The sequence below is a fragment of the Aethalodelphis obliquidens genome, unplaced genomic scaffold, assembly GCF_003676395.1.
Source record: "Aethalodelphis obliquidens isolate GAN/ISIS:26980383/991018 unplaced genomic scaffold, ASM367639v1 scaffold20, whole genome shotgun sequence".
In the NCBI taxonomy this organism is placed as follows: domain Eukaryota; kingdom Metazoa; phylum Chordata; class Mammalia; order Artiodactyla; family Delphinidae; genus Aethalodelphis; species Aethalodelphis obliquidens.
Genome location: NW_020837964.1, coordinates 4,175,285 through 4,187,945, shown reverse-complemented (window position 1 = coordinate 4,187,945; position 12,661 = coordinate 4,175,285). Strand labels below are relative to the sequence as shown.

The window sequence follows — 12,661 nt, the reverse complement described above, 5'->3', positions numbered from 1 at the left end:
TGTCCACAGGAACATGAGTCACATCTATGACAGAAAAGTGAATCTGTCTGCAAATAGGGAGTTCTTAGTGAAGTACGGTTTTATTTATTTTTTTAATGCATTTATTTATTTTATTTTTGGCCGTGTTGGGTTTTCGTTGCTGCTCTCGGGCTTTCTCTAGTTGTGGTGAGCGGGGGATGCTCTTCGTTGCAGTGCGCGGGCTTCTCATTGGGGTGGCTTCTCTTGTTGCGGGGCACGGGCTCTAGGTGCACAGGCTTCAGTAATTGTGGCACACAGACTCAGTAGTTGTGGCGCACGGGCTTATTTGCTCTGTGGCATGTGGGGTCTTCCCGGACCAGGGCTCGAACCCGTGTCCCCTGCATTGGCAGGCGGATTCTTAACCACTGTGCCGCCAGGAAAGTCCCCTGAAATATGTTTTTAAAAAGAAGTTTAAGTAGGAAAGAGAGGAGGCAAGAAAGACTAGAGAATGCCTCCTTCATGCTGGACACAGGAGACTTATTTGGTGGTCAGGCATGTAGGGATGGGGAGTAAAAATGGACTTTCAAAAGGTTGACCTGCCCTGATGCACATCCATGGTTTGTTTTGCCCTTTTTTTTTCCCCTTCAAGATTTAACATTTTGGAAGTTGATTTTTCTTTAGTTTGGGAGACCACGTGATAATTGTGAATTATTTTTCTCTAGGTCAGAATAGGTATCCTCTTATTAATGTTTTCTGTAAAGCTTTAATTCTGTTTTCTTGATTATGTTTAAGTGTTACATTTAAAAATTAAATGTTATATCGTGACTATATTAAAAGTTTATATTTAAAAATGAAAATTGTGCCCCTGCTGGCGCATCTCTGGCGATAGTAAAAACAGGAGAATAAGAAACAATGAGTAGTTCAGTTGGAGTTTTGTTGCCTGCTGACATCTGGGAGTGGAACTGTTGCTGTAGAGCAGTAGAACTAGAGATCATCGTTCCTCAGCCCTGGAACTTGTATTTGTTGTGGGCTTTGCTTTTCTTCCTCCTCTACCTGAATTTTTTCAACAGAACTCTTGAGCGCCTGCTATAAGCCAAGTACTGCATTAACTGCAGGCGATGGAAAGATGAATTGAACTTGGTGTCTGTTCCTTTTTTAAAACCAGCTTTATGGAGGCATTATATATGTGCAGTGAATTTCATTCATTTAATATATATAGTTTGATGAGTTTTGACAAATGTTTCTTTTTTATTGGTGTTCTGCTTTTCCCCTTCCCATCCCTTCCATTTCCTTCCTAGATTAGCACCAAGGTGATTGTAATGGATATGAAGATAGGTGGAATTTTGAACTCCTTTCTACTAGGGCCATCCCAGATAACAAGCACTGACTCCCTAACTTATCAGCTCTGTTCCATGTGATAAAAAGTCTGTATACCAAGTTATTGTATAATGAGGGCTGTTTAGTAATAGTTTAGAGCAAAACAAGTTAAAATTTAACTGGCATTGTGTAATGTACAATAGGCCTTGAAAGTTGGTAAAAGTGGATTTCTGTTAAGTGAATCATGTTTTCTAATTTGGAGAATGTAGTCTGTGCAAACAAGTTTTAGCTTAGACTCTCCACGAGAGCACTTAAAGAAATACATCCAACCTATCAAAAATCGTACTTGGAAAAGTGAGAGAATAACTTTTGATAGGACTTTAGTAGTCAGAATGAAATACACAAACCACATGAAGCTAACACTAAACTGCAGTAGGTTGACATTTGAATCCTAAGGAGGGATGCTCTCTGTGGGAGTGGCTTTGTCACCGTTTTTCCATTTGTTCCCTTCTCAGGACTCCTTGGCCCCAAGAAGGTAAGCAGAATCCTGCTGCTACCCAGTCAGTGGAGGAATCAGCCTTTCTCTGCGTCCCTCTTCCTTTGTCTGCTTCTGCCATTTGTAATGCTCTTTGCAACTTGCAGTCCACTTGCACTGTGACAAAACTATAATTGTCGTGATGTCCCAGACCTTATGTCTGTCTTATTCAAAATTTATTCTCATAATCTAGCACAGTTCAGTGTGGATAGTTGGTGCTCAGTCCATACTGTTAAATCAGTGGAATTTCTGCTGTGCGTTGACTGAACAGTGTCATCTCCAGGTGTTCCCCAGGCCACCCACACCACTTTCCAAAGTTAAGAGCACACAGCGACTGTTCAGTAGATGTCAGCTAGCATCCTCAAGTACTGGGTTCTGATAAAAAAAAAAAGTTTAGTAAAGAAATCTAAATTTTTTTTATGCAAGTACTTACCTGATTTTTTTTTTACTTCATTTATTTAGTTGAAATAATTTCATGCCATAGGATTCTCCCATTTAAATAGCTGTACATTTTGGTGGTTTTTAGTATATTCACAGAGTTGTGCAACTATCACCACAGTCAATTTTAGAACATTTCATCATTCCAGAAAGATTGTACAACAGAAACTAGCACAGCATTGTGAAGCAATTATACTTCAGTAAAGATGTATTAAAAAAAAAAAAAAAAAGAAACTTCATGTCCATCAGTGGTGACTCCCTAATCCCCTCCCCACCCAGCCTCTGGCAACCACCATCTACTTTCTGTCTCTAGGGATTTGCCTCTTCTGGACATTTCACATGAAGGGAATCATACAACGTGCGGCCCTTTGAGTCTGGCCTCTTTCAGTCAGCATGATGTGTTCAGGGGCCAACCACCTGGTAGCCATGTTAGTCTGAGAGCATTTCCAAACCTGTGTTCTCCTGGTTATATCCAGGAGATCCTTTTGGAGCTGGGAAGAACTTCGGAGGTTGTTTAGTCTGGCATACCCTTATTTTAGAGCTGAAATTAAAGTTTTTATCACTTGGAACAGTTTATTAGCCCTTAATGTTTCCTCCTGTCTCCCAAATTCAGTTTCCTTGGGTTGGGAAAAGAGAGAGAAGACTTTGTACTTTTTGTGCTTGGTTCTGTCATTGAACCCTGCGAGGCTTGGCTTTGCGTCTGTTCTTGGGACATTGTCCCAGGGGCTGGGTTCACAGTGGTTCCAGTGATTGCCTTGGAACCTGTACAGTGTGTACAGTGCACACGCAGCAGTGTGTTTATTGGTCATGCCTTTGTATCCTAATTTTTTTACCTCAGAGGCTGACGTCTTATTTTCCTGAGTCCTTTTGAAGGCAGAGGACATGGATTTGGTGGCAGCCTATATAATTACTCGTGTTTCTGGAGATGGAGCTTTGGAAGCTGTGCTCCAGCGCCTCCTAGTGCCGCGTTGTGGTGGTTGTCCTCCGTGTCCCCTGCTTTCTGTAGAAAAAGCAGGAAGTGCTGTTTCCTGTGGCTTCATTAGAGCCGTGGAGAACCAACTGTAGGTCATGCGGGCGACTGGCAAATGTCTTTCCTTCTTCTTACCTCCCTTGGGCTGAGACTGTGTCTTTGCTTTCCTTTAGCAGGAACACGGTTATTTCCAGTTCGGTCTGCCCCTTCCCCAGGCTGTACAGCCCTAGGCCCTCTGGGGCCAGGCTCCAAAGACGCAACCCAGAGCAGCCATGCCCCCGGGGCTGGGCTGCAGTGAAGTGGCTTGTTTCCACCCTACATGTGCTGTGGGCGTGCCCCTTTTCCTGATGTGTTTCTTTTCTTTCTTCGTCTTTTTTTACTTAATAAATTATTTATTTTACTTTTGGCTGTGTTGGGTCTTCGTTGCTGCACGTGGGTTCTTCTGTAGTTGCGCCAGCGGGGGCTACTCTGTTGCGGTGCGCGGGCTTCTGATTGCGGTGGCTTCTCTTGTTGCGGAGCACGGGCTCTAGAGTGCAGGCTTAGTAGTTGTGGCATGCGGGCTTAGTTGCTCTGCGGCATGTGGGATTGTCCTGGACCAGGGCTCGAACCCGTGTCCCCTGCGTTGGCAGGCACCACTGCGCCACCAGGGAAGTACCTGTCCTGTCTCTTTAGCTTCCTGTAATCTGGAACTTTTCCACAACCTTTTGTGACATTGAGTTTTTGGAAGAGCACAGTCTTCCCCCTGCTTTTCGGTAACATTCTTCATTTTGCCAAACATCTAAAATAATTTGTGATTGAAGATTAGGAAAATTTGGGGGGATGGTGAGACTTGAACATTTTAATGGCAATTGGCTGCCCTGAATTTCTGTGATAAACTCTCTGGTGTCACGAGACTTGTAATGCTTTAACCTTTACTCAGATATAGTTTTAGTTAAATAATTGTCACTAAAATGCAGGGCAGTGTGATTTATGTCCACTCACTGGGGTTTGCAGTTGAATAAATACTTGGCCTTTCTTTGCTTTTGTAGCTTTAACTTTGTAATTTAACTTTTTTTTTCTTATTTGTTTAAGGTAAATTTTACTGTACAAGCAATATTTCTGTTTGCCCTTTTGGAACAGTGTGGTTAAAAAATGCTTCTTCATAGTAATGCTTCCTGTAATGGTTTTTTAATGATGCAGATGATTTTGATAAGCACTGAAATGAAGTCATAGCCTCCAGGTTTATGTGGGGTATTTTATTATATCACTTCCCACAAATGTTTGAGTGGTTGCCAAAGAAACATGACTTTCTTTGCCTGTGAAAGAAATATTTACCTTCTTTTCACAGCACTGTGATGGCAGGAAATTGTCTTTTATCCTTAATCTCCCCTTACTTGAGACCTCAGTGACTTGACCTTTGCTGACCTTTGAGAATGAACTCCCCAACTATTCAGGCCTTTCTTTATCTGCAGTTACTATGTTTCATTTGAATTCCTGTTTGAGTCTAAGAAATATGTGTACAGATACATAGGAAAAAGATACATGTAGTTTATCTGCCATGAGCATATGGGAAATACTCATTGTACAGGAAATAGAAATCCTAACCAAAACTCTGGGCAGTCAGTACCTTGCAGAGACGCTGATAATACCAGCTTCTTAGCAACTCCCTCTGTTATCTCAGTGGCAAAACTGAAAGGACTGTTTTTTATATTGTTGAAATGTAACTACTTATTTTAAAAAACTCATGCATTTTAAAGGTAGAAAATAGGTCCGATTAGGGCAAGAGGATGTGATTCATGTGTGTTTTGTTGGAGTTGTTTATTGATATATGTGGGCTGGTGTTACAGGAGTTACATTGGAGCTCAGAGCAGCTCTGGCTAGCAGTTTGCCAGGTGTTAAATGATACTTCAGCGTTGCATGTTTGATAGTTGGCAGTTGCTTATGGTATCTTTTTTGGATTAAATGTTTTCATCAAGTCCTAGTCTCTGTCCTCAGGGAGATCTTGAAACTAACATAGGTGCAAACACAACTTTTCAAAATGCGTATATTTGAATAGTTGTACAATGATTTGTTTACATTGACTTTTTACAATTAATATTTTGAATAGATATTTATATGGTTCAGAACTAAGAACTCTGAAAAGATATACGCTAAGAAATCTCACTCCCTGCTCCACTACCTCCGCAGGGATCCGCCCCGCCCCCCGACTCTGAATAGTCCAGGGTTTTACTCCCTTCTTGGTTCCCTCTCCAATATCTATCTCTTTATGCAAACACAAATCAATATTTATGTGTTCCTCCTTTTTTTTTTTTTTTTTTTTACCTGAAGAATGTTTTCTGTTAAACAGTGTCTTGGAGATTTCTTTTTTGCCATGAAAATTTCTTTCTTTTTTTTTTAACATCTTTATTGGAGTATAATTGCTTTACAGTGCGGTGTGTTAGTTTCTGCTTTATAACAAAGTGAATCAGCTATACATATACATAGGTCCACATATGTCCCCATATCTCCTCCCTCTGCGTCTCCCTCCCTCCCCCCCTCCCTGTGTCTGGAGATTTCTGCTCTCTGTACTTGCTCCTTCCTCAGCCCCACCCCCACCCCACCCACCCAGTGAGTTTGGTGTGTGTGCTGTTCGTTTTGTTTTGGCCTCACCACAGGGCATGCGGGATCTTAGTTCCCTGTGACCAGGGGTTGCACCCGTGCCCCCTGCAGTGGAGTCCTCACCACTGGACTGCTGGGGAATCCGTGCCCTGCCCCGCCCCCCATGTGGATTTTGTAATCAGGTTAAAGGTGCATATCCGTGAAGTTGTTAACATGAAGTTGTAATGAGAAAGCACATTTAAAATCTATAGCAAAGTTTTTCAAATAATACTTAACAAATAAAGAATTAAGTAAAAATAGTAAAATTGAAAATAATAGAAAAAGGCTTTCCCTGGAGCCTTTCTAAGCATTCTGACTGTTGACCATGAGGTTGCTCCCAGCAGACTGGCACAGGGACTTGACAAGAAGGCTTGCAAGGTGTGTGTGTGGGGGTTGTCACGGTTCTGTCGCCCCTCCCCCTCCACTGACAAGATTTTACTAAATCTTTTGGAATTTTAATTCTCTTATTGGATTAGCCAATTTCTCTTCTTTAAAAGACTTTATATAGGAACTCAAATAAAGAAATTTACTTAGAAATGTGATTTAAATGAGCATTTCATTTATTTTTATTTTTCCAAGAGAAAACCAGCGTAGGGACTTCACTGGTGGCGCAGTGGTTAAGAATCCGCCTGCCAGTGCAGGGGACACGGGTTCAAGCCCTGGTCCCGGGAAGATCCCACATGCCGTGGAGCAACTAAGCCCGTGTGCCACAACTACTGAGCCTGCGCTCTAGAGCCCGTGAGCCACAACTACTGAGCCCATATGCCACAACTACTGAAGGCCGTGCGCCTAGAGCCCGTTCTCTGCAACAAGAGAAGCCACCACAATGAGAAGCCTGGGAACCTCAACGAAGAATAGCCTGTGCACAGCAACAAAGACCCAAGGCAGCCAAAAATAAAACTAAATAAATATATTAAAATTAAAAAAAAAAAACAACAGCCTAAAGAGAATAACTTAGACCCAGCAATCCCACTACTGGGCACATACCCTGAGAAAACCATAATTCAAAAAGACACATGCACCCCAATGTTCATTGCAGCACTATTTACAGTAGCCAGGTCATGCAGGCAACCTAAATGCCCATCGACAGACGAATGGATAGAGAAGATGTGGTTCATATATACAATGGAATATTATTCAGCCATTGAAAGGAATGAAATTGGGTCATTTGTAGAGAAGTGGATGGACCTAGAGACTGTCATACAGAGTGAAATAAGTCAGAAAGAGAAAAACAAATATTGTATATTAACGCATATATGTGGAATCTAGAAAAACGGTACAGATGAACCGGTTTGCAAGGCAGAAATAGAGACACAGGTGTAGACAACAAACGTATGGACACCAAGGGGGGAAAGCGGGGTGGGGTGAATTGGGAGATTGGGATTAACATATACACTAATATGTATAAAATTGATAACTAATAAGAACCTGCTGTATAAAAAATAAATAAATTAAAAAAAAAAAGAATAGGGGCTTCCCTGGTGGTGCAGTGGTTGAGAGTCCGCCTGCCGATGCAGGGGACACGGGTTCGTGCCCCGGTCCGGGAAGATGCCACGTGCCGCTGAGCGGCTGGGCCCGTGAGCCATGGCCGCTGAGCCTGCGCGTCTGGAGCCTGTGCTCCACAACGGGAGAGGCCACGACAGTGAGAGGCCCGTGTACCGCAAAAAAAAAAAAAAAAAAGAAAAGAAAAAGAACATGAGTCTTCATGTTTGCATTGGGCTTCACAGCTACAGTGCCAGTCATCTTTTGGATCCTCTTTGTTACTGCTCATGTATCTCTTGAATTCATTTTCTGGAATTCTTAAGCAGCCCACCCCACCCATCCCAAGGGTGTATGAGTGTCAGAGAATTATTTTGCCTTTTGCACTTGAGTAATAAACTATAGAATAGAATTCTATGAAAACAAAAAGGAAATATTTTTTTCTTGGAACTTTCAAGGCATTGCTCTCTTGCTTTGTATTTATTTTGTTGATTCTACTTTAAGATCTTCTGTTGAGCTTGTAAATTTAGTAATTTAAATTTAATAATCTTCTGATTTCTGTGAATACTTTCTGGTTCCGTAATTGGTCCCCCCCCCCCCTTTTTTTTTTTTTTAGCGTTACGCGGGCCTCGCATTGTCGTGGCCTCTCCCGTTGCGGAGCACAGGCTCCAGACGCGCAGGCTCCGCGGCGTGCGGGATCGTCCCGGACCGGGGCCCGAACCCGTGTTCCCTGCATCGGCAGGCGGACTCTCAACCACTGCGCCACCAGGGAAACCCCCCCTTCTTTTTATTTTTTTATTTTTTATTTTTTGCGGTACGCGGACCCCTCACTGTTGTGGCCTCTCCCGTTGCGGAGCACAGGCTCCGGACGCGCAGGCTCAGCGGCCATGGCTCACGGGCCCAGCCGCTCCGCGGCACGTGGGATCCTCGTGGACCGGGGCACGAACCCGTGTCCCCTGCATCGGCAGGCGGACTCTCAACCACTGCGCCACCAGGAAAGCGCCCCCCTTCTTTTTAAAAATAAATTTATTTATTTATATTTTTGGCCGCGTTGGGTCTTGGTTGCTGCGCGCGGGCTTTCTCTGGTTGCGGCGAGCGGGGGCTACTCTTCGTTGTGGTGCGCGGGCTTCTCACTCCGGTGGCTTCTCTTGTTGCAGAGCATGGGCTCTAGGCGCACGGGCTTCAGTAGTTGTGGCGTGCAGGCTCTGTAGTTGTGGCTTGTGGGCTCTAGAGTGCAGGCTCAGTAGTTGTGCCGTGCAGGCTTAGTTGTTCCGCAGAATGTGGGATCTTCCCGGACCAGGACTGGAACCTGTGTCCCCTGTATTGGCAGGTGGATTCTTAACCACTGCGCCACTGAAGAAGTCCCCGGTCCCTGTTTTTAAATAAAAAAAACTTTTTTAGGGCTTCCCTGGTGGTGCAGTGGTTGAGAGTCCGCCTGCCGGTGCGGGGGACGTGGTTTCGTGCCCCGGTCCGGGAAGATCCCACGTGCCGCGGAGCGGCTGGGCCCGTCAGCCATGGCCGCTGAGCCTGCGCGTCCGGAGCCTGTGCTCCGCAATGGGAGAGGCCACAGCAGTGGGAGGCCCCGCGTACCGCAAAAAAAAAAAAATATATTTTTCTGTACCCGGTCTTAGTTTCAGCATGCAGGATCTTCGTTGCGGCATGTGGGATCTAGTTCCCTGACCAGTGATCGACCGTGGGCCCCCTTCATTGGGAGCATGGAGTCTTAACTACTGGACCACCAGGGGAAGTCCCTAATATGTCCTTTTTTCATGGCAATCTGCTTATTTTACCTGCTAGAATTTCTTTCAGGATACAGATTAGAACTTTAAGTTCTTTTCTGTTTCCTATGTTTTGTTTACGCAGATGCATTTCACCCTGATTTTAATAGTAACTCTCTTTATTGCTGTTGATTGCTCCCTCACGTGTCTTGTGATTTTTTTTGTTGTCCATTCACATTCAAGGGCTGAAATCATTAGTATTTTCGTGGGGGTGTTTCCTTGGCAGGTAGGAAGTTTACTGTTTCTCTAACAGGCTTGCCCTGTGAATATTTCCATTCCCCGTGAAAGTTCCCGTGTGCCTTTTTGTAATCATTTCTTCTCCAGACCTTGGCAACCACAGGTCTGTTTTCTGTCCTCAGAGTTTAGCCCTAGAATGTTATATAAATTCAGTCATGTAGCTTGTGGCCTTTGAAGTCTAATTCTTCACTTAGTGTGATGCTTTTGAGAGTCATTGAGGAGTAGTTCATCATGTAGCTGTATCACATCCACCTCTTGATAGACATTTGGGTTCTTTTCAGGTTTTGGTAGTTATGAATAGAGCTGCTGTAAACTTCAGCATACAGGGTTTTTTTGGTTTTGTTTTTTGTGGACATAGGTGTTCATTTTTCTTTGGTAAGTACTTAAGAGTGGGCTTCCTGGGTTGTATGGTAAGTAACTTTATAAGAAAGTGTCAGACTCTTTTCCTGAGTGGCTGTATCATTCCGCATCCTTAGTTGCTTCACATCCTTGCCAGCAGTTGGTATTGTCTGGAATATTTTTTCCCATTGTATCGCTCATCTTTTTATTTTCTTCTGAGTAAATTTAAAGATTTATATCTAGACTTAAAGATCTCTCTGCAGTGGGACTATAAAGGAATGCCAGGCAGCAGTGTCATTTCTTCCCCCACCCCACCTTTCTTTCTTCTTATTTATAGATAACTTTCCCTTCCATTGCTTTGTGTTATGCTGGAGTGAAATTAAAATAAGCTTTTCCCCAGTTTTGGTGATGTCTAATTAAGGCCACAATGACATTATTTCAGAAGACTGTTTCTAAGTTGTTTTTGGGACTCTGCATTTTCACCATTACTGTCAGTGCACAATTTCTTTGTGGACTTTTGCAAGTATATGTAAATATTATGTCAAGATGTTTTTGTTTTTAATATATATTCACGGTTTTGGTAGCTACTGTGAAAGAGCCCTCCAAAAAAATGTTTTCCCCAGAAATACTGGTGCATTCATTCCTTTTCTTTTAAATAAATAAATTTATTTATATATTTAATTTATTTATTTGGCTGCGTTGGGTCTTCATTGCTGTGCATGGGCTTTCTCCAGTTGCGGCAAGCAGGGGCTACTCTTCGTTGCAGTGCACAGGCTTCTCATCTTGCGGAGCACAGGCTCTAGGTGCACAGGCTTCAGTAGTTGTGGCGCACGGGCTTAGTTAGTCTGAGGCATGTGGCATCTTCCCGGACCAGGGATTGAACCCCTGTCCCCTGCATTGGCAGGCAGATTTTTAACCACTGCACCACCAGGGAAGTCCCTACTGGTGCATTCTTACCAACAGATTTTGAGACTTAGTTTCCATTTACTCAGTTACAATAATAGGTTATTATCTCTTTATATATGTTTAGATACTGTAAATTTCCCCACAAGTTATTAGACTGCAGTTCTGTTAGAGTAGAGTAACCACAACTCTGCTTTTGCCATTTTTATATCTAATACCGATTGTTGTGCATGACACTTAATAGGCTCTAAATAAGTATTGATTAAGTGAGTGATTCTCTGTTGTAGAAATCAGGTCATACTGATTCTTATCAATGACTTGTTTCTTGAAGCTTCAGGGAGAATATGAACTGCTTGGCGCTCGTCAAACTTCCGTGTGGGTTAACCGGTTTTTCAGAAAGTAACGTTCAGAATTCTATGAAGTGAGAGTTCACAGCGAGGTTTGTGTCTGTCGAACAATATGTTTATCTGTGTATCACGTTCCAGTGTACTTTCAAGGTAAAAAAATTACACATATATTTTTAAAGTTCATCCATCAGAATCACTAACATTTCCCTTTTTTGGATTTCCCTGTCTTCCCGTTGGAACCATGTTTTTTGCTTTTCTTTAGTATGTATGGGTAGGGAAAGCTGAAATGGCGGTAGTGACATGAGTCAGCCGAAAGGTAAATGGAACAAGTAGAAATGTTTGTGAACCAGAAAAGTTCTCCTGCAAGCAGGAGTCTACTTACAAGTTTGGTGTACAGAGCTGACCTGTTTCAAAGTGTTGCCGAGCTGTGGTTCTAAGCCCCAGCTGAGGCCACCTGTCTCCGCCAGGGAGGTTCTTTTTCTGATCGGATTTGTGCAGCCAATAACAAAACCGATGCTGAGACTGGAACAGCACAAGCTTTATTCAGTGGCCAAAGAATGGAGAAGCGGGAACCTAGTTCCAAATCAACTTCTCAACCCAATTTGGGCAGAGATACCAAATATATAGGAGGGTCAAGGTAAAAGAGAGGGATTTGGAAAGAGTGGGAGGAATATTCATGACTTATTGGAGAACAGGGGTGTGGTTTGGACCTGGGACTGTTGCAGTTCTCCTTTTCAGCCCTTGTATGGGCTTTCTCAGTTGTCATGGCAGTCCTCAACTGGTGCCGGTGGGTGGGTCATTTAGCGTATGCTAATGTATTACAATGAGAATGTAATGAGACTCAACTTCTGCTGGAAGTCACATCTTCCGCCATCTTGGGCCTTGTTGGTTCTAACCAGTTGTTTTTTCCTCTTTGCAGCTTCAGAAACTTAGATAAGAATAAGGTTTCTATTTGAGGGAGGGGCAGGGGTATGATTCTGGGGCAACAGCCTTGGTAACAAAAGTAAGCTCTATTAACCTTAGGCTGTTCTTTGACAATTTATGGAAAACCTAAGTGTTTTATTATTTGTAATTGGAAAACACTCCATCTAGAAATCTGTTTGCTTGATCAAGATCCTTGATTTATTTAATGGAGAAAGGGTGTTGGGGGTTCTGGCCCAATTATTCATAGGATTGAGATATGACACATTTTTTCTGAAACTGTATGAGTTGTGTATTTTATGTGATCAGTAATTCTCTTTTTTTCAGTATATTTTTGGAGATTTTAGCCCTGATGAATTCAATCAGTTCTTTGTGACTCCTCGCTCTTCAGTTGAGGTAAGACACAACTTTCTTTTATTGAGTACGTGCATAGGTTTAATTGATGGTTGTTTTAGTTCTTGTTTTTTAATATATGCCTTTTGATTAGGAGTTCCAGTGTACAGAAGAGCGTAGAGACTAACATGAGAAATGACTGAACCCACCAATCAGATTGACTACTGTTAACATTTTGCTATATTTATAAATAGCAAAGCATTACAGTGGAAGCCCCCATTGTATCCTCTCATCCTCCTTCTCCAGAAATGCTGACTCTGCTGAAATTGCTCAACATTGTTTCCTGACCATGGTTTTCACTTCGTACTACATACATATGTATTGATAGATAGTACAGCGTATTGTTTTTGTGGTTAAAAATGTCACATAAGTGGTTTCCTACTGTACCCATCATTTTGTAGTTTGTTTAAGTTAAATATTCTTTAGCTTT

General features: G+C 42.7%; 1 protein-coding gene across 5 annotated transcripts in view; it reads left to right on the top strand.

Moving 5' to 3' along the window:
• The window catches only part of USP10 (ubiquitin specific peptidase 10), an 85,982-nt gene that overhangs the window by 17,064 nt on the left and 56,257 nt on the right, over positions 1–12,661 (top strand). For all 5 annotated transcript variants that reach the window (XM_027119095.1, XM_027119093.1, XM_027119097.1 and 2 more), the window contains exon 2: positions 12,166–12,234. In XM_027119095.1, the coding sequence (XP_026974896.1) occupies positions 12,166–12,234 (69 nt within the window). The remainder of the gene's footprint in view (positions 1–12,165; positions 12,235–12,661) is intronic.